The sequence below is a fragment of the Monodelphis domestica genome, chromosome 4 (assembly GCF_027887165.1).
Source record: "Monodelphis domestica isolate mMonDom1 chromosome 4, mMonDom1.pri, whole genome shotgun sequence".
In the NCBI taxonomy this organism is placed as follows: domain Eukaryota; kingdom Metazoa; phylum Chordata; class Mammalia; order Didelphimorphia; family Didelphidae; genus Monodelphis; species Monodelphis domestica.
In genome coordinates this window covers 246849659-246872696 of record NC_077230.1, presented here as the reverse complement: position 1 = coordinate 246872696, position 23038 = coordinate 246849659, and the positions used below count along the sequence as shown (strand labels likewise).

Sequence of the window (23038 nt, the reverse complement as noted above, 5' to 3'; positions counted from 1 at the left end):
TTATTGAGCATATAGCTTATTGATATATATTTAAAAATCACAGATAACATTCATATAGTACTTACTATATGTACTAGGAACTATGCTAAGCCCTTTACAAATACTATCTCATTTTGTCTTCAAAACAACCCTTCTTGACTACCTTATTAGATTCTAAGCTTCTCCACTAATACATTATTGGTGGAGTAGTGAATTGATTCAACCATTCTGGAGGGCAATTTGGAACTACGCCCAAAGGGCTATAAAACTGTACATTCCTTTTGATTCTATAATACCACTACGAGATCTGTATCCCAAAGAGAAAATAAAAAAGGGGAAATAACCTACTTGAATAAAAATATTATAGCTCTTTTTTGTGGTGGCAAAGAATTGGAAATTGAGGGGGTGTACATCAATTGGGAAATGGCTTAACAAATTGTGGTACATATTGGTGATGGAATACTATTGTATCATAAGAAATGATGACGATTTCAGAAAAAGCTGGAAAGACTTGTAGGAACTAATGTAGAAATAAGCAGAACTGGGGAAATATTGTACACAGTAATAGCAATGTTGTATGATCATCAACTGTGAAAACTTGGCTACTCTCAGCAATGCAATGATCTGGGACTATCCTGAAAGACTTATGATGGGGAACCCTGTCCATCTCCAGAGAATGAACTGTTGTGGTTGGATACATGTGGATCAAAGCATACAGTATTTCATATCAATGTATTTATGATTTTATTTTGGGGTTTTGGTTTTGAATGAATGTGCTCCTACAATAACCATATGGAAGTGTTTTTGCGGAATAAGAATAAAATTAAAAAAAAAAGATTCTAAGCTCCTTGAGGGCAAGAGCTGTCTTTTGCCTTTGAAAACCCAGAGTTTGCCACAGTAGTCAGAAGTCAAAGGTTAGGATGTGAAAAAGAGGAATGAGAGAGTAACATAACTCTGTAATTTGTCTGAGCTGATTAGGGTCTAATTAGTTGTTTTTGTTTTTTTTTAAGGATGAAGGACTTGGGCAAGTTTAGGAGAAAAACGGAGGAAGTCATGACAGTTGAGGGAATAAAAATTAGAAAGAGATGACCAAAATTTCTTTTATTCTCACGTAGTAGGAAATACTGGAAATAACTGAAAATCCATATAAGATACACTAATTGGCTGTCACCCTGGCCAAGTCATATAAGCCTCAGTTTCCTTCTCTGTAAAAGAAGGATAACAAGGTAGTTGTGGGAAATTAGTAAAATAAAATATATTTTTGGGGAATCCTGAAAAACACGGTATGATTTTTCACCTTTGCAGTTTTCCTCTGCTTGGTTCCACTGATTTTTTTTTTTAATGTTCCCGAGGGGCGGAGCAAGGAGGCCTCTGCCCCTTTAAGGTCAGAACTAGAAGCCGGCGGAGCTCAGAACTTCCCCGCCCCTTCTTCCTCCCTGGGTTCCCAGCTTCACCCGGGCTCGCTGAGGCCCGGGCCCTCCCCAACTCCAGGGCCACGTGACTCGGCCCCAGCCTCGGAACCTCGGCCGCGGGGCTCTCTCAATTCCCGAGATTGGCTGCGGGCGCGACCATGGCGGACTGAGCCGAAAGGCTGGGGGAGGCTCATCCCAGCTTTGCTCTTGTCCCCTCTTCCCCTCTTCTATCTTCTCTGTGCAGACGCCGTTCCGGGGCTCCGCGTGGGTTCGCATGAGCTCTTCCCTTGGGGGGGAGCCCCCCATGAGCATGTAAAAGCGAAGACATCGATCAAACCAGCCCCCGAGCTTGGCTGACAGCGCCCGGAGTCCAGGGCACCCTCCGTTCCCTTATCTGGCGTCTTTGGGCCCTCGGACTCTGGGCCCGGCCAGGAGGTCTGGCGGGAGAGGCCGCATCAGAGCCGCGGAGCTCGGAAATCTCGCGCGATCCCGCGAGAGGATAAGTTGAGGGAACATGGCGACGTCTAATCTGTTAAAGGTAAGAACCTCACTCCTGCCGTCTCTCTTCGTCGGCTCCGGATTCCACTACAGGGCCCGGGCCAGGGAAGTAGCACAACTTGGACCTGGACAGATGACAGTGCTGTGCAGGATCGGACGACAGGACCGGCAGTGACAGCGGTGACTGAAGGGACACCCTTCCCAGGCACTGGGTGGTGAGGGTGTCGTCCCCCCCCAACCAGTTGCCGTGCGTGTGTGTGTGTGTGTGTGTATGTATGTATGTGTATGTATATATGTGTATGTGAGCTTACACGGCGACTGGGTACAAATGGGGTTGTGGGCCCCTCCACGGGACACACAGATTTTGGGGTTGGAGGAGTGCAGTCCGTCTTATAGGGGTTCCCAACACACCCTGTTCATAGAGTCTAAGGCGTGGAAGAGAAAAATCCGAGAAATGCGAGGACTGCAGGATACTGACCCATTCACCCCCTTCCTTGTCCCTTCCTCTAGGCCCCACTTGGTTTGTAGAACCCACCCCCTCACCCTACCAATTTGCAGGAACCGTTCCTCAGGGAATTTCAGGTTTTGTGCTTCCTTCCCTCCGTTTCTTTAAGGTATTGAATTCCTGCTATAAGGCAGTAACAGAGTATTAGAAGTTCTTCTTTTATAAGTAATTTTGTGCAAGAGCAAGCTGTTGTAGTTTTATTAAGAATAGTGATGGAGGTATGACTGTTATAAGCAGGCTGAGAGAGGGGGTTAAATGAGGTGGAAGGGTCAGTGCATCCTCATCTTATTTTATAGTGATATTTGAAACTTTTTGCCTCCATGCAATCGAAGATTTAAATCTGGAAGGGACCCAACAATGTAAATATAATTATGTCATTTTACAGATCATTAAATAGGCCTATAAAAAGGAGTTAAGTGACTTGCCCAAGGTCATATAGCCAGTTTGAAGAGTGCCTGGAGAGAACTCTTGACTAGGACTTTTTCTGTTTTATTACTCTGCATTTTTTTCAGGTTAATTCTGAAGGGTTAAGGTTTTTCCTGGTTTCAACTACTCCCTTTGGACTTGTCAATTATAATCACTTCCCATGTCACAAATCACTTTTCTCTAATGAAATCATAGTACCAATTAAATGAATTTTGTCTGTATTAGGTTACTTAAACAATTTGAGATTTGAAGTCAAGACTGAGTTGATCATGTTGATGGTTTGAGTGCCATATTCCATATTATACAAACAATTTAAATCAGTGCTTATAAGTTGAAGTGATATATAAAGAAATTCAAAAGTGTATTTTTTAAAAGGGATGTTGGGTGGCAACTGGATGGTTCAGTGGATTGAGAGCCAGACCTAGAGATGGGAGGTCCTAGGTTCAAATGTGGCCTTAGGCACTTCCTAGCTGTGTGACCCTGGGCAAATCACTTAACCCCCATTGCCTAGCCATTACCACTCTTCTGCCTTGGAACCAATTGGTTCCAAGGCAGAAGGTAAGGGTCTTAAATAAATGAATAAAATAAAGGATCTTGGTTAGTATTAACAGATTTCTTATTTGATGTCAGTTAAAGGCTCTTTTTAAGTTTGAATACACAAAATAATTTTTTATTTTGTGACTAGGATATATCAATGAATGCAGTTTAACAACTCATTGCAATTTATAATTTAGTCTTCTTTGGGACATTAAAGTTAAGGAAGTTACCCATAATCAACCAACCAGCTAATATATATTCTAGGCAAGACTTGAAATTAGCTCTTCCTGACTCTGTAGCCTTCTAGCCACTATATAACTGCTTCTCATAAGTGGATTAGAAAATTGCAAAACAAATTGCTCAATGAGGTCTGAATGAGTTGAATTAAGGAAACATCTTGGAAAAGTGTTGACATTTCAGTTGAGCTTTAAAAAGAGTGGAGAAATTCATCAGTTAAAAGGAAAAGGGAAACTACTCCAGGCATGCGGAACCACATGTGCAAAGGCACTAAGCTAGGGAGGGTTAACTAGGTGTATTCATTTGGCAGAGAACAGTCCGATTTGACTCCAGGGCAACAAAGTGAGACCAGGCATCCAGGTGGTTTAGTGGATATTATGCTGAACTCCTCTCACATATTTATTATCAGTGTGACCTTGGGCACTTAAGTCATTTTACCTTTCAACTTAAGTTTACTTGTCTGTAAAATGAGGATAATAATGGCACATTTATCTCCCAGGGTTATTCTGAGAATCAAATGAGATAATATATATGAATCACTTTCACATATATATTTTTGTAAAGTTATTAAACAAAGTCTTGAGTGACAGGCAAGGGAGTTTTAGGTTTACTAAACTGGCAACAAACAGGTAGCCACTGAAGATTTTTGACCAAAGAAGTGAATTGGTGAGATCTAAGCATAGAAATATTATGGCATCAGTATGCAAAATCAATTAGAGTAGGAAAAGAGTGAACAGAGGCTTCTCAGTTGATACTAAATGCACTTTGTGTTGAATTTGTGGAGGAAAATACAAAAAATGTAGATGGATACTCTCTACCTTTGCTAATAGCATGTAATAGATTCCTTTGGTATGTTTAGATTGGAAACACCTATTATAGCTCCTCAGACCATTACAGGAGTGTCTTATCCAAAGCTGTGGTAGTAAAGTGATATGACCTGGCCAAAATTAAGAGTTGTAGTTTCAGTTTTAGGAGTCTATTTTTCCCCCCAATTTTCAAAGTATTATAGTGCTCCTTCCCCATACTTTTATGTGAAATTAAGTACACCCTCATCAGAAACATTTCAAAAACTATAGAAGTGATTTTAAAGAAAATTCAAATTTTCATTTTTAATGTGCTGTGGGTTTTTCTGATAGATTATTGGTGAGGGATAATGAGATTTCTTGCCTTCCTTTTAAAAGATCCTTTAAGTAGTAGGAATTGAAAGTAGTCAGATAATATTAATGTAACTGAATTGAAATAGTCCATCTTTAATTGAATTAAATTGTTGTGCATTGTGTAGGGCTGAAGACTGTTAGAGAGATGGAGATGATCTAGCTTACATTCCTCATTTTTTCAGATTGGGACATTTAAGCCTGGAAAAAAAAAAGTATAGAAAGTTACCAAGGTAATAATAGTAACATTCGTATGATTTTAATATTTGTATAACAATAGGTCATAATATATTGAGAAGTGAATTGAGAGGACTTTCTGCCAGTATGATTGCTTCATGGAGGTTGACCGCTTGGGATAATACTTGCAAAGTACCACATAGTAGGCATTGTTTATTTCCTTCTTTCCTGCATATCCAGAGCAATTAGTGATCTAGAAATCCAATGATAAAGTCTAGTAACCAATTTTTATTCTAGACCTGTGCAAAAAAAAAAAATCATATCAAAGACTTAAGAGCATAGGAAATGAGACACTTGCAAACACAGTTAGCTGCCAAGCTAGCAGTTTCCTAGGGAAACCAGAGACTGACTAGAGATACTTGTAGCCAGCCAGATTCTATTCAGAGTCAGAGAAAGCAAAGCTACCCTCAGAAAGCCCCATTGTATCTGGAAATTCACAATGTGGGCCTAGGCCCATGGGCTCATTAATCTGCAAGAGATGCTAAAGAGGATCTTGAAGATACAGTACTTTAAAGGGTCAGGATTGGTGCGGGAAAGTGTTTAGGAACCCAGGACAAGATCAAGTAAAGCTGACCATCCTACCCAGAGGCATAGCAGGAGATAGAGCCTAACAGAGCCTAACCCAGAAACAAAACGCCAATTCACAAATTAAGACATGAGAGATGAGTAAACCCACAAGAAGAGAATTAGTCATAAAAATTTATAATAGATTTAGAAATTCCCAATTCTCTATCTTAGGAGAGACCAAGTAGAATAATTGTAAAGCTCTTACTAGGGGTGGGGGTGGGGTTGGGGAGCTGGGTAGTTCAATGGATTGAGAGCCAGGCCTAGAGATCCTAGGTTCAAATCTGGCCTCAGACATTTCCTGCCCATCTGCCTTGGAACCCAAGACAGAAGATAAAGGTTAAAAAAAAAATCTTAGGACAGTGCTTGGCACCTTGGAAATACTATATAAATATTAGCTGTTATTAACTATTATATGGTAGTGATTGGAGTAGATTGGCTGGAAAGGTAGATTGGGGCAGATTGTAAAGATTCCTGAATGCCAGACTAAGGAGTTTTAACTTTTAACTTTTGGACAGGGTGGAGACATAAGATTTTATGCAAGGGAGTGACCTAATTTAGCTAATACTTGTGAACTATATGTGATATCTGCACTGCAAAAGTGTAGACTGCATCTTAAGATCATTACATACTTAGTAAATTTGAATAATTAGAAAAGGGTATATCTAAACATAAAACATTTTTATATCCTTGATAAACCTTTTACACACACATTATCGAGAGCCTTCTTTTACTTTTGCTTGCTACCTACTTCCTTCTCTTTTTTCTCACAAACAGATAAAGAAGTAACTCCTTCCTTGAAAAAATAACTTTAAAAGTAAATTATTTTAGATGGACTATTATTTTAGATGCCTATTCTAGGGTAAAATAGGAGTTTTAATTGGTCATTTTGAGAGAAAGGGTTAATTTTGAATCTTGGAAGGTTTGCTGGGATTGGGATTTTTTTTGGACAAATAGGATAGCATTAAAGGCTATGGATACATATTGAGTAGGAAAAAGGAATACAGACTTGGAGAAAGGGTAGAAGGTGTAGGTAATAAACCACTTTAATATAATCCTCATGGTAGTCTCATCATTGTTCTATTGGAAATCATGCCACCTTTCCAGGGATTCATTTTTGTGTATCATTGAGCCCTTTGGAAGTCTGATGAAACCTATGGATCCCTTCTCAGGGTGTTATAAAATATATAGAAATAAAATACATAAGATACCAAAGGAAACCAATTATATTGAAATACAGTTATCAGAATATTAAGAAAAAAAGACTGAAGACTCCAGGTTTTAGAGAATAATTATTTTTTTAAAAAATTCTTAAATATACTCATCAAAAGAGTAGTATACTCTCACACTAGAATTCCATTACAAAGAAAGAACCTTGCTTGGTTTCACTGTGTTATTTTTATCCACAATATTTTGACCCTATCATAGTGATGGCGAACCTATGGCATAGGTGCCAAAGATGGCACAGAGAACACTCTCTGGGCTTGCAGCTGCCCTCTCCCTACCCAGAGTTTGTTACTAGAAAGGCAGAAGGACTTGGGCAGAGCTCTCCCCTCCCCTTCTCCACCATGCCTGACCATGTTTTTTCACATTCCCCCTGCCCCTCTATCCAGCAGCCCAGTGGGAGCTCATACTGGGTAAGGTAGGTGGCCCAAAGATGGCAGAGCTGGAGAGGAGCAGAGCGTGGGGGGGGGGGGGTCCCCTCCCTCCCTCCCCCCATCTACATTCACTGAGGACATTCCTCAATTTAGCCGCTCCTTCACCTAGCAGCCCAATGGGAACCCTTTTTCCCTCCCCTGTGTTATCGTTAGTTGTTTCATTAAGAATATATTATAGAGGGCAGCTGGGTAATAACTCAGTGGATTGAGAGCCGCGGGGAGGGGGGGGTCCTAGGTCCAGATTTGGCCTCAGACACTTCCTAGCTGTGTGAGTGGGCAAGTCACTTAACCCCCATTGCCTAGCCCTTACTAAGGCAGAAGGTAAGGGTTTAAAAAAATAGCCTCTGTCCTCAAAGAGCTTAGATTTTGTTGCACAGAAACAACATGCATGCAGATTAATAAATACAAAGTATTTATATTTAACATTGGTGGCAAGAAGGCAGTAATAACTGGGAGAATCAAGAAAGTTTTTGTTAGGAGGTAGCACTTGAACTTTTAGAGATCTTGGAACCCCAGTAGTCAAAGATGAAGAGGGAAAACATTTTAGGGGAAAAGAATGTGAAATTGTTGAAAGAGAAATTAAGCCCAAATTGGTGAAGCACTTTAAATGCCAAAAAAAAAGTTTTTTTTTTTTTATCTTAAATGCAATAGGAAGCTTGACAAAAGAATTTCCAAGTTCCTCAGTATTTCTTTCTATAAAAATTTGTACTTTATTAGAATATATTTTGGTATAATAACATAGGTATTTATGCCTGTTGTTTTTTAAACATTGTGAGAATCCTTTTACTAACATATATTTTTGTATTCATGTAAGAAAGATTGGTTTTAATAGATTTCTATTTTCACACACACATAGACACACACATGTGGTGATCTGCCTTTTAAAGCTGATAAAAAATGTGTTTTTTATGAATACTTAGTGTTCAAAGAGCAGGGGCTGCTTATTCATAGTGCTTTAGCTTTAAAGATGTACAAATCTTGAACAATTCTATCTCCCATCCTACCAGTTTTGAAAAGAAAATTTTAATTCTTCCTCCCTAATTTTCCTTTCTCCAGCTAACTTTTTTTTTTAACCCTGCTAGGAATCACAAATCAGGAAGACGTGCAAAAAGACAGTGGGTGCTTAAATCATCAAGCACCTAGTCTTTGCTTAGATATTGCTAGGTGCACTGAGAATACAAAATGGAAAAATGAATTGGTCTTTGTCCATAAGCTCAAAATAACACACTTTTTGTCTATCATAGCAGTGATTTAGAAGTGAGAGGAACCATTTAGTTCTTCCTACCTATTTTACAAATGAGAAAAGTAGTGCTTTAAAGTTTTAAAGTGATTTTCTCATAACAATGTTAAGAGGTTGGTAGTGTTATATATTATCTCCATTTTTATAATTTTTTTTAAAAAGTTTGCTCATGATCAGATAACTAGTAAGTGGCAGATCCAGGGCTAAGTTAAGTCCACTATTTTCTACTATGCCAGAATCATAGAATTACAGAATTGGAACTGAAATACACTTTATATAATTTCTCATTTTTTTCACCTTACTTTTAAAAAAATATAGCCAGTATGGAAATATTTGTTGCAGGATTGATATATTGCCCTCTCAGTGGGTGGGGGGAAGGGATAGGAATGGGGGAGAGAATTTGGAATTCAATTTAAAAAGAAAAGAATGCTAAAAATAAAATTTAAATTGAAGAAAAAAGAAAAGTTTAAAAAAGAGAGAGAAATGCATTTCAGCAGGGATCTAGTCCAAGCCACATCCTAAAAGAATCTCTTTTACAATATATTTGAATAAGTTGTTATCTGTTCTCTGGCTGAAGACCTCTGAAAAGGAGAATCTATGCCTCCTCTCTGGGCAATTCATTCTATTTTTGGATAGCTCTGGTTATTAGGATTTTTTTCCCTGACATGAAGACTATTTTGCCCCTTTGCAACTTTTAACCATTATTTTTTGCTTTGCAGTCAAAACAAGCTTAATCAGCTTGTACAGCTTTCCACATATTTGAAAATAGTTATCATGTTCTTCTCTGAGTTTTCTTCAATATGAAAATTATTTCCTTCAACCTATCTTCAAATGGCATGTATTTAAGGTTCTTCACTATCCTCATTGCCTTATGGACACACTTCCAATTTATTCAGTGCCCTTCTGAAACTGGCACCTAGAATTAAATTCTAGGCACTAGACTTGACATTTTATAAATTCAGATTTATTTTATAATCTCCTAGGAGGGATGTGATTGGAAGTAGGAATTAGGGGCAACAGGTAGAAGTTGCAGAGAGATAAAATTCAGGTTCGGTGTAAGGAAAAGCTTTGCAACAATTTGCACTAAGTATAATTCATATGCCTTAGGAAAGAGATTGCACTTCCTTTCACTGAATGTCTTTAAGCAGATCTGGATTACCTCTTGTCACTGATATTGTCAAAAAGGATCCATATTTGAATTCAATTTATGAGTTTCTGATTTATATGTATTGAAACCCATATTTGATGAGCACATAATAAGGTAACTAACTTCTCCAAATGAGTTTGTCCTAAGCCTAGATGTTATGCCTTAAAGAGCTAAGAACACTTAGAGTTGTGGTACCTGAACCAGTTAACCTTTGAGGAATTGTGAATATAGAGATTTACAGGGAGACCACAGATAAGGAAATGTTTACCTTTTAAAATGAGGAAAATCTAGATTGCTAAAATTATATGGTTGAGCTTGAAGTTGGTTTGAATTGTGTATAATGCAGGATAAAAATTCCAGGAGAAATCAGAAATATCTGAGGTAAATTTAATCTTTAATCAAAGTCAGTGTTTGGGCAGGAAAGGGTATAGACAATCTTTAATTTACTTTCCTCCTTCATCATTGTCTCTCTTCCCCTACAACAGTTGTTCCAAGAACCAGTGATCATATGGACTGTGGTGAGAGAGGAGGAGGGAGGTAGATCTCTCCAGTTGTTCTAGCCACTGTTTTCCTCATTTTCATTCCCTCTATAGAATTAATCCCAGTCTTTTCCTTCCTGTGACTTAACTCCTAGAATGCCCTAAATATGGTTTTCTTATGAAATGTAGACAACTCTTCAGATCTCTTAAAACTATAGTAACTTTTTCTTTTGCAATGAGATCTAAGTGAAAAAAAAAAGAAAAACAAGCCAAAATGAAGCTTTTAAATTTCCTTCCAGTTATTTTATAGGCATCTAAATAATGATGCATTGAGTAGGTAGAACTTTTAGGCTAGTATTCAGCATCTGAGTTTAAATTTGATCTCAGACTCTGGCTTGGGCATTTTGACCTTGGGTAAATCACTTAACTTCTGTTTGTCTCAATTTCCTCAATCATAAAGTGGGGATAACCGCACCTCTCTCATAGGGTTGTTGTGAGAATCAACTGAAATAATGTTTGTTAAGTGGTTAGCACAATGCCTAACACATAGTAGGTACTATATAATGCTAACTATTATTATTATTATTACTTTGATATACCTCTAGCAGTATGAATAGAATGAGGCTTTGAATCCAGTTTTTGTGTTTGCCAACTTTCCACTAGCTCTTATTATTTTTCTTAATTATTGGTACATCGAGTGTGGCTGTTACTTTTTTGCTTCTCTCCTGCATGACCAAATCTCACCTCTTTTCTTAATCATCTTTGTTATGATTTATGTCTCTTAGACCACTTTTTGAGCACATTGTCATCTACCATGTCTCTGCTACCTTCATGTCTTCAGCTAGCTATGTGCATAGAGATGTATTTAAAACTAGGATAAAAATTACAAGCATGTAAAATTATTAAGAGGCACTGTTCAAAATTCTGACATCAAAAGTTACTTCTATTTTGGGGGTGGCAGGGAATAGATATTTTGAACTAAACAAGAATTTAATTGCTTTACTTAAACTACAGGAGCCCCAGAATCGCTTTCAGCTGGAAGCTTTCTAATGTCAGACTCCTCTTTTGGAGTCATCAATTCTCTTAGATTTTTTTCTCTCTAGTATTCTCATTCCCCTGATTAAAAACATTACATTTAACTCTTAAAAAAAAAAAAACCCTCTAATCTCCTGTCTTAGAATTGATATTAAGTATCAGTTCCAAAGCAGAAGAGCAATAAGGAGCTAGGCTGGTGATGGCAAAACTTTTAGAGGATGAGTGCCCAAATTGCACCCTCACCACACGTGAGGCTCCTCACCCAGACCCCAGATGGGGGGAGGAAGTACTGTCATTGGGCTGTTGGGCAGGAGAAATGTTCTCAGGTGTGTGTGGAGAGGGGAAGGGGAGCAACTCAGTTTGCCTTCCTTTGGCTTTCTAGTAACGAACTCTGGTTGTGCATGTGCCCACAGAGAGGGCTCTGAGTGCTCCTTTTTGCACTCGTGCCATAGATTTGCAACCAGGGAGCTAGGCAATGGGGGTTAAGTGACTTGCCCAGGGTCACACAGCTAGGAAGTATCTGAGGCCAGATTTGAACTCAGGACCTCCTATCTCCAAGCCTGCCTCAGTCCACTGAGCCACCTAGCTGCCTACATTTGACTCTTGAAACTTGCTTCTTCTTTTCTGGGGATTATAGTTGAATTTGTACTGAAGCTGTGTTTTCTTTGAGGCTTTGCTTATAGATGTTTTGGAGTCATTCTCTTCTAGATTTGTGTCATGAGCATCCTTGTCACTATAAAAACTTTTTATGATGGGATTCTTGTTTATTTGCTTATTCTTCCAACCAATTTTTTGAATTCAGACTTAATATTTTTAATAAGCACTATATAAATGTTATCATCCAGCTCCAAGCTAAATTGAATTCTGTCATCTTGGCTGGTCTTATTGGTGCTTTCTTGGGTTATCAAATATTGTGTTATTCCAAAATCTCAGCCAGCTTTCAGTATGGTTCAAAACAAGGTCAAGTCTGGTCATTATACTTCCTGTACACTCCTTAGTGGTATTTAGTTCTGATGAACAATTGTGGACCGTTACTATACTTAACCCTGTTGACAGCTAGGGAGCTCTGCTGTTTCAGAGTAACAAAATGGTAAGCTCCCCTTTCTGGAATGCTTGCCTTGGTTATTCAAACTCTGCAGTTTTATGATTGGGCAAAACTTGGAACTAAAACTGCACTCTGCTCCCCGGATTTCAGCCAGCTGATGCTTCTGGACTTTATTTTTCTCTCTGTTTACAAACTTAGACCTGTGATTGTTCATTACTTGGAATGCCACCCTTTACCCCAGATTTGTATTGCTTTTTGCTACCAGCTAACATGGCCCCACTTTATGATCAGTTCTCATGGGAAGTTCCTACATCCCACTTATAGGATAAGAGTGCCTTTCTCCGAATTTTACCCCATATCAGAGACCACTGGAGCCATTGGTGGTATTTCTTGTGTTCCACCTGTAGGTTGGAGCTACAGGAGTTTCCATCCTGACTGTAGAAGGAAGAAATAGGTTTTCTTCTAGAAACTTAATTTCACTGTGTTTTGGTTTTATTGTATCATTAGTAAATATGGTACTTCTGGTATTTATTCATTGTAGGTTGTCCTGAAAAACCTCCTTGTCATTTATAACATTGTTTCCCTGGAAAATTCAACTTATAAACTTTTTTTTTATTAAGTATCCATTTAAGCAAGGCCATATACAACAATTAATAAATAGAAATTATAAGATGCTTCCCTGCCCCTCAGTAAATTTAAGCAGTGAAGGAGATGTATATTTTAACCAAACTAGAGTATTCGAGTTTACTTACCTGAGTGTACTCAAAGGACCAAATCTTTTTCATGATCTCTTTATAATAAATGTTTTGTAGTTATATTTATTAAGTCTTGGGTATATCTTAGAAGGCTAACTCCTAGTTGTTATTTATATTTTATAGTTATTTTTAGTAGAATTTCTCTATCATTTCCTTTTGGGTTTTGTTTATATTTTATAGAAAGGCTGATTTTTTTTTGTGCATTAATTTTGTGACATGCTTTATTAAAACTATTAACAGATTTGTGGGGTTTGGGGTTCTTTTTTTTCTTTGCTTATATTCTCAAGGCTGTTATAAGTAAACCAAAATATTTGCAAAGAGGAATAATCTTGTCTAGATTTTGCTGATGTTTCTTTCTTAACTTCCTTTCCTTGTCTTATTTCTGGGAACTGGAAGAGGTCTGGAGTGGATGTGATCAAACTATAATAACACAAAGAATTGCCCAAGAGACATAAAAGATTTCACTTTTAAAAGATAAGAGCAAAAAAAGATGGTCAAGACAGATGAGCAAGGATTAAACCATTTGACAAGTCTATGTGCTTCAGAATCCTGGCCATATCAAGAGAATACAAAGAATGTAACCATCATGTTGTATAGACCCTCTGTGACAGACTTACAAGAAGACATATACAAGAGTTGCATAGAATGCATTATGGTTTGCATAATTGAAGTCATGGATGCATCATGATTTGCTAAGTTGAAGAGAAAACCTGAATTAATGAGATCACAGATCAGTTGTTAAATTGATATCATATTGTTATAGCTAGTATTTATAGTGCTGTGGTAGGCAGAAGAGAATCCTTGTTATATGGTGGACTTATTAGAAATACCTTATGTTTTTTCCACTGTAAATAATGGTAACTCTTAGTCCTGTATATAAGTATGTATGCTTATATGTATAAAAATTGATCATATTTAAAAGATTTTCATGACATGCTTTATCGTGAAACTTAAAACATGAAACAAAACATAAATGAGTTGGTATTTGTCAGGTTTTTTGCATCTACTGATGTAATCTTGTGACTTGCTTGATTAATTAAGATTATTTTGCTAATGTTGAACTATTTTTACATTCCTTGTATGAGTTCAACATGGTTGTAATGAATGACTTGTTTCTGTATTACAGTAGTTTCTTTAAGACTTTTTTGCATTGATATGCATTAGCAAAATTGGTTTTAGTTACTATCCTCATCTTCATTTTGATTGGTATGATTATTTTGAGGAAAAACATTTCCCTATTTATGCTATTTAAAAACTATAAAATATTAAACAAAAATCTTGATGGTCTGTGCTTTTGTGAGTTTTAATTAGTTGCTTTTAGTGTTTAGATTTCTCAGTATGTCATTATTCAATGGCCCAATGTTCTTTTCTTTAAAAATTAAAAAAAGTTAAATTAAAAGTTAATTTTAAAAAGTTGATCTCTTTTATATCATCTTTATTTTCAAATATATCTTCCAATAGACATCCCATGTAATAGAATAAAATAGAAAGAGGGAAAAGATAGTCTAGTAAAAAACCAATCCATCAAAGGAAGCCAACAGTATATTAAATAATATTGTACATTAAGGTACCCCCCCCCTTTTAAAAAATGAGAAGGCAGAGGAGCTAAACTTGGTCGTTTTAATTTTTATAGTCATCCTGTACGTGATTTTCCGGGTTTTGCTTATTTCACTTTGCATCAGTCACTATAACATTTCAATAATGAAAAGCAACTTCAACTTACTGAGGTTCTTTTTTTGTATAATATTAAAAAAAATTAGAATGTTTCTGATCTGATTTCAGGTTCATTATCAGGTCCAGTATATGTACATGGATCTCAAGTAAGATCTAATATTAAAAACCCATCCCTTCAACTTAATATGTTTTTCCCTTAGAATAACAAGGTCACTGGTGATCTAATTGCTGGGCTCACTCTGATTTCCAGTGGTATTGAATTCTTCAACCAAAGACTTTTGACTGAAACCAGGTTACTACTTATTCCAGCCAGGTTAGTATGAGCAGTCTTTTAATCTTAGTTGAGCTTATAGGGCCTAATTTGGACTCCATTGTAAATATTTAAAGTTAGATTTTCCTGACCTATGTTGTGAACACCAAAGCCAATGAATATTAAATCTTCAATTTAATTATAGGGTTTTTTTGTTTTTGTTTTTGTTTTTGTTTTGGCCTTCCATTAAAGACTTCCTCCAATGCCTTATTTTAGTGTGAAGATAACTCTAGGTTCTTGAAGACCATGCTGGCAGAATATAAACTGTGTATGTGTTTGTGTGTGCATGTGTATGCACACATACATATATATGTATTATTTATTAAAATGCATATATGTAGAGAAACATATTAAGATAACCATACATTTTATATACATAAATCTATACTTTGTAAACTACTAGATAAGCATATTTTTAGAAATATATGTAAATATGTTTGCATAGATAAAACTTGTGTATAGAAACACTTTATGAATGTATAAGAATATCTTGTCAAGCTGGAAGGGATTTGATTATTGGCTTGGTGATGACTGATATCCAGAAAGCAGCCTAATTAATTAAATCAGCCATTGAGTATAGATATTGCTGCATTGATTCAGTGAGTAAGAATAAATTGAACATGGCCTCTGGGTACTGCCTGTATCAAGTGTTATAAGCCCCTGACTAGCTTCCCTACATCTTACAGTTTTAAGCAATGTGAGGAAATCCACCCTGTGTAGTCTTCAGATACTTATAAATTAAAGAAAAATAAATAGGGATAAAAAGGAATACACCTTCTTCTCAGCACCACATGGCACATTCACAAAGATTGACCGTACACTAGGTCACAGAAACATGGCATACAAATGCAGAAAAGCAGAAATAATAAATACAACCCTTTCAGATCATAAGGCAATAAAAATAATGATCAGTAAGGTTACATGGAAAGCCAAATCAAAAATTAATTGGAAATTAAATAATATGATACTCCAAAATTGGTTAGTTAGAGAACAAATCATAGAAACAATTAATAATTTCATTGAGGAAAATGACAATGGTGAGACATCCTTTCAAACCTTATGGAATGCAGCCAAAGCAGTACTCAGAGGAAAATTCATATCCCTGAGTGCATATATTAATAAACTGGGAGGGCAGAGATCAATGAATTGGAAATGCAAATCAGAAAACTTGAAAGTGAACAAATTAAAAACCCCCAGAAGAAAACCAAATTAGAGATCCTAAAAATTAAGGGAGAATTAATAAAATCGAAAGTGATAGAAATATTGAACTAATAAATGAGTTAGAAGCTGTTACTTTGAAAAAACAAACAAAATAGACAAAGTACTGGTCAGTCTTATAAAAAAAGGAAAGAAGAAAAACAAATTAACAACATCAAAGATGAAAAGGGACATCACCTCCAATGAAGAGGAAATTAAGGCAATCATTAAAAACTACTTTGCCCAATTATATGGCAATAAATATACCAATCTAGGCTATATGGACTCCAGCAAGTGATCAGAAGAGTCATTCACCATGATCAAGTAGAATTTATACCAGGGATGCAGGGCTGGTTCAATATTAGGATTTAAAAGAAATTTAGATTTAAAAGGGAATATTTACAGAATATATAAAAGAGAAACAGAGATATTTCCACCTCCTGGCACTGGGGGTGGAGTAGAATGGGGATATATAAATTTTCCACTATACCACTCTGTGGAGAGTGGGCTCAAACTTAAAGTAGTTTTTATTTAGCATTGGTCTCACAAAATTTCCTTCCACATATGGTATAGTTGATGGACAAGTCTATTTTAGCTATAGCTAGACCAGTGATGATGAACCTATGGCTTGGGTATCAAAGATGGCACTCAGAGCACTCTCTGTGTACATGTGGCCTTCCTCACCCCCACCCCCAGAGTTGTTACTAGAAAGGCAGAGGGGTCTCAGGCGGAGCTACTCCTTCCCCCTCTCTACCATGCCTGATGACATTTTTCACATCACCCATCCTTCTGCCCTGCAGCCCAATGGGAGCACACCAGGGATTAGGTGGGTAGCTGACAGGTGGCAGAGCTGGAAGGAAGCAGAGCACTCAGGCCACACCCCTCCCCCTCTCTACATTCCCAGAGGACATTCCTCATTTCACCTGCCCCTCTGCCCAGCAGCCCAATAGGGATGCTTTCTCCCTCCCCTGTGTGGGATAAGGGGAGGGCAGGATTGATCCAGCACTTGCTAGGGATTGGGGGGCAGCACTCCATCTCCAAAAGGTTCACCATTACTGGACTACACTTAAGTTATTCCTCAAGACTTAACTATTAAACTGTGCCCTGTTTCTCAGGAATACTCTGCTGGGTTGTCTGGCTATAAAACTGGCTGGGAATCCAACCTACAGCTTGCAGTTATGACCTTTCAAAACTCACAAAGTCATTGGTTGTCTCCAATACTCCTTCACCTAAAACATGATAGTAGCCATAACAGAAACAGTAGAGAAGCAAAAGCGGGGCCAAGTAGAAGAGATAAAAACAAGTTCTAAGAGTTGTCAACAGTTCTTCACAAAAATGAGGATGAATTTTAGACTGTTTTGTGGTTATTGTTTCCATTTCCATTGTTGTAGTCATATGCATATTGTTTTCCTGGCTCTGCTTACTTCACACGAATTTTCTGTAATATTTTAAGGGTTTTTAAATGCCCTTTGGGAAAAAGGTGAGATATTTGAGAATATTGAGGAATCAAATTTTGAGGTTTTTCTTTAGGGATGGGAAGATAAATATGGAAGAAAATCTTGAACCTTGGCATTTTTTGGTATTGATATCAAAAAAAGTTGACTAAGAAAATAGAACTAGTAACAGTTCTGCTTATATTCATTTTTCTAGCATTTTAATCAGAATTACATTTGGCGATCAAAATACTCTTAATGGGAGGGAGTATCAAAGGGGAACAGTTAGATTTTGATAAGGAGGCAGCTAAATTATTCAATGAATAGTGTTGGACCTGGAGTCAGGAAGATCTGAATTCAAATCAAGACCCATGTACATATTAGCTGTGTTACCCCGGGTAAGTCACTTAACCTTTTCTTGCCTTAATCTACTGGAGAAGGAAATGGATATCTTTTCCAAGAAAACCATATAGACAGTATGGTTCATGGGCTCTTGAAGAATTGAACATGACTGACGAACTGAACAATGGCAGAAGGCTTTTTAAAGCAATATTATACCATAGTCCACATCTCTTCTATCACATAATTGAAAAGTAGGAGAAAATATAAGATTACACTATATTTATAATTTGTGGAATTTTTAAAAGCCTTTCTTTAATTAGAATACTCTGTCTTCTAATTTCCCTCACTTAAAGACTCATTCAAATCCTATCTTCTGCAAGAGACCTTTCCCAAGGAGTAGCTGGGTTTCTCAGTGGATTGAAAGTCACGCCTAGAGATGGGAGGTCCTAGATTCAAATTTGGCTTCAGATACTTCCTAGCTGACCCTGAGCAAGTCACTTAACCCCCATTCTCTAGCCCTTACCATTCTTCTGAAGATAAGGGGGGGGGGGTGGAGAGGGAGAGAGAGATAGAGAGAAGGGAGGGAGAGACAGAGGGAGAGAGGGAAAGAGCTTTCCCAGATCTTCTTTCCCTGCCTCCTTAGATTAACTCCCAATATGAAGTTATTTGCTCCCCTATTAAAGCCCACATAAGCATTTAATAAATGCTTGTTGATGATGACATGAATATGCTATGTTTAGATATCTCCTTTGTATATGTGTCAAAGGTATGACAATAGAGGTTACCTTGTTTGACCTCCTCTATGAGATGTATAACCCCTTAAAAGAGTTTGACCCAACTTTCTATTCAAAATAGACCAAGCAAATAAAGAATAATTCTTGCTTATACTAATTTATACGGTTGGTGAATGTAGAGTGCGCGTACATGTGCGTGCGTGTGTGTGTGTGTGTGTGTGTGTGTGTGTGTGTGTGTGTCACAGTGTAATTGAACTTAAGAGCTGGTTTGTATTTGGAAATTTAAAAAGTTGTTTTAATTTCCCTAAGCTCTCCCTGAAATAGAAGTCTGTGTATTAAATATCAATATTCTTCTGGTGGCATTGAGGACTCTGAGTTGTATTAAGTTACAGTCTCCTGAGAATTAAAAATTAGGCTTACCCAAAGAACTATCAAGAACCATAACCATGCTTGGTGGCCATGAGTAGACAAAGAATTATGAGGATGAAGTAGTGTAAAGAATTGTCATTGAAGAAATGGATGCTAGAAAGAAGATTGGCTGGTCATATAGTGAGAGCAAAGATAACTAGACACCTCTTTAGGTCTTGATCGTATTGAAAAGATGAAGAAGACCCCTAGTTTATTCACTAGAGTCCCTATTGTGAACTTATGGAAAGAAAGGCAGTGATATGCTAGGGGGGAAATGTACTTTTTGTTGAGATCAGAGATCTGTTGGCATACTGAAAACGTGGACATATTCTTTAAGCAAGATTGTACAACAACCATTTATTTTTATGGGTGATACCTTAGTTTTTCTCAACTGTCAGAGCCTTAGCCTGATGCATGGGGAGTCATAGGATCATAAATTTACAACCTTAGAATCTATTGAGTTTAACCTCCTGATTTTTTAGTTGATACATCAGATGGATAATATGTGTCTGAGGCAGATGTTTGAAAAAGTTTCATGTACAAGTTCACTGACAGATTAAGTCTCTTTTCAAGGGCTAGCCTCATTAAAGGCAGAAAGGTTTATCAATGTAATTTCAGTTATTATATGATGAATATTTTTTACTATAGCACCTTAGGAATTCTACTGGCTAATTGTTTCACTTTGTTTAAGTGGAGAGTGTATGTGCAACAATAAAATTATAAGTTCTTGTAGTATAATTAGATAAACGTTAAAGTGGTGAAATCATAGAACTTTCTTCACTCCTTTTTGTGCCCACTGTTTTATCCTGTACCTGATGTACTTACATCATTGCTTACTCTTATGACATCTAAAATATGCTAAATAGGGATAGAAAACGTATTACCTCCTAGGGAAAACCATACCTCTTTCAACAATTATTAGGAAGTTTTTCCTTGTATTGATGCAAAATGTGCCTCGTTCCAGTTATACTGATTGCCCCCACATATAGAGTACTCTCTTTTTCACCTCTGCCTTCTAGAATCCCTAGATTGCTTTAAAGGTCAACTCGAGAACCATCTTCTATTTGAGACCTTTCCTGGTCACCCTCAGTCCTCCCCATGCCAAATAGTTTTAGAGAAGGGAAAGACCTTTGAAGTCTTCTAGTTCAAAGATGTCCAAGTGTGCTTTGGGACACTTCTGAATGTACCCAAAACGGATTAAAATGTAATTGGGAAATAGTTGAGAAAATAAATAAAAATAGAGAATATTACATTGTAAAATTGAAGATTGATTTTAATTCTGTTTTTAAAATTAAATACTCTTGTCCAAATACCTTACCTTTGTAACTCCATTGTTCCCCTACATTCCTGAGAAATTTGCTTTAAGGCCAAGATTTTTCCTTGTAATTACCCCTGAGACTGGACTCAGTTCCATTGTGAATTTAAGGTCCTTTGTAGATCTCACCCATTATTCACGTAACTCAAATGCAAATTGATTCAATCAAAAGCCTTTGCAGATTATATAATCATTTTATGTCCCAAAGAGACAGTAATGGAGAGGAGATGAGGTGACTCTTAACCTACCTCTTCATTAAAATGTCTACCAATCAGAATTGTTTTGTAATATCAGCCCAATTAAAAAAACACAGCATTCAAGATTTTACTCTGTCATTCTTGCTAATTTTTATAAACAACACTATCAGCCCTCACTCAGAGTATTTGGTGGGATATATGAGGTGCTCAGAGAGGGCTAGCACTTCTAGTAGGAGAACTTGCTGAACCTTTTTCAGGGGTACTCTTTGGAGTCCACCTTTCATCCAACTCTCATCTATGTCTCTAAGAAGCCATAGCATTTGAAGTATCCACATCTTGGTAAAACCTCTGAAGACAGGCTCCCAAGTTGAAGGTAACTAATAGGCCTCAAACCTATTGGTGAATTGGGGGTGGATGGGTATCTACCCTAATGAAGACTTTCCCTGGTGGAATAGGTTCTACAAGAATAGTTTGTTCCAGTGGCCATGAAGAAAATTGAAACAGACACTATATGTAAAAATATGTAAAGACATAGAACTTGGTCAGACATTAAAGAAGCCAAGGATATCCACTATATCTCAAGACATCAACATTTATCCTGACTTGTCTTGCCATTGGAGTTCAATGATTAAACAAAGGATGAACAATAACTTCTTGGTCAGTGAGGGAGGCCATTGACCCAATTTGTTGGGTACCACTAGACTGAAAAATTGATCTTGTCTCTCAGTTTAACTTAATTTCAATTATGACAACATTTTTTTTTGACCTGCAAGGATCCTTATGTTCAGATTAAGTGGCCTTGGTTCTACTTGAGTTTAATGCCGCTAGTCTAATCCAACCCCCTCATTTTACAGTTAAATTGCCCCAAAATAGTGATATGACCTGCCTAAGGTTTACACAGGTAGTGTGTTACAATGTTAGAACTTAAAATTCAGTCTTTCATATTCCCAAGTCCAATATTACTTCTACTGTAACAAAGAATATATGTTGTATATCCTTAGTGTGTACATACAGTTTTCTATCAGCAAGCTTTGAAGCTCTTTGAGGGAAAATTCTCATTTTCATCTTTGTATCCTCAACTTCTGAGTGTATTACCTGGCATATGATAGTTACTTGAAAAATATATTTGCTAATTACTTGATTTGCTGAATTACCCAAACCTTATTTTTTTATTTTTAAAATGAGTGATTTGAATTTCATGGTCAAATACCCTTTTTAGCTGACATTTTATGAAGTTTTGAAAGTCTTCAGAGAAAAGGAGGTACTGAAAAAGATTGGTTTTAAATTATGTTCAATAAGTTATAGAAGTTGTATTTTGGATACTGTGTGGTCACAAATGAACAAAGTTTAGTAGGAAGGAACCTATGCTAGAGTTATCAAACCCCAGATTTTGAGAAGTTCTTTTGGTTTGGTAATGGGAAAGGTAGAACAAAATCCTTAAATTTATTGATGTCTTCTGAGAATCAAAGTGAAGTCTCACGTTCAGAAAAACTTCTTGTAAAGGTTTTGTTAGAAAATATGATCAGGAATCAAATATGAGGAGGCCTGGAAGAAGTTTCATCTGTATTAATGGAGAGTTGTATCTACACTGATGAAATCACAGATACATCAAAACACAATTCTAAATAAAAAGTACTGGTGATAGTCTGTTTAAATACTTTTCTGTTGTTTTAACTTTTTAAAAAATTCATTTCTTATTTTTCCAAATTTGATAAACACCAACAAACATTTCTGTACACAAAGAAAAACGGAATTAGAGGGTTTATGAAACTGAATATTATATACAGCCTTATTTTTTAACTCTGTGATAAATACAGTAATTTCAAAGCTGATCTGCTTATCTGTAACTCTCTTAACTCCACCTACCATGAGCAATTCCTATTTTTCCAATTGTTTAGACCTGACTTTATGTGAAAAGTGTTTTGTCATTATGTTTACATAGTTCCTGGGTTTGTCTTGAATACCAGAATTCTTAAGGAGTAGGGAGAAGAAGCAGAGGCTGGTGATGACTACTAAGAACAACAAAGGGCTTTTTAAAGCTTTATTGAGTTTAAGGAAAAGAATTAAGGAGGGGTAAAATAACTATTGGTGGATATAATAATGAGAATGGATGACAGAGCCACTCAACTTTTTACTTTTCTTTAATTCTGTCTACCAAGTTGAGCAAACTAAAGTAGTAATTAAATAAGGAATTGAAAACCAATATAAATGAAATGATTAAAGAACTGAATTGCCCTCAGTGGATATGATTGATAAGCAGCTTGTAATCTTTGAAAAATAATCATGGCAATAAAAAAAAGAAAAGAAAAGAAAAAGAAAAATAATCATGGCAGACAGATGAGGTAATAGCACATTTCTCTTTTTTTTTCTATTGCCTAAAAAGAAGGGAGAAGGAGGTAGATCCTTCAAGCTATAGGCCATTAGCTTGAGTTTTGTTAATGGAAATTATCTGTAATGCAGCAGTTAAGGGATAGTTTATAAATATTCTGAGTGATACAGAGATCATTAGGAGCCACCATG

General features: G+C 36.7%; 1 protein-coding gene across 2 annotated transcripts in view; it reads left to right on the top strand.

Moving 5' to 3' along the window:
- The first annotated feature begins 1790 nt into the window (after positions 1-1790).
- The window catches only part of CUL5 (cullin 5), a 98357-nt gene continuing 77109 nt past the window's right edge, over positions 1791-23038 (top strand). The window contains exons 1-2 of one of the 2 annotated variants that reach the window (XM_007494882.3): positions 1793-1929; positions 14783-14895. Coding sequence is in view for 1 of the 2 variants with exons in the window: in XM_007494881.3 (XP_007494943.1) it covers positions 1906-1929 (24 nt within the window). In the remaining variant the exon portion in view is untranslated. Of the gene's footprint in view, positions 1930-14782; positions 14896-23038 lie in introns of both variants that reach the window. The other variant, XM_007494881.3, reaches the window with a different exon arrangement.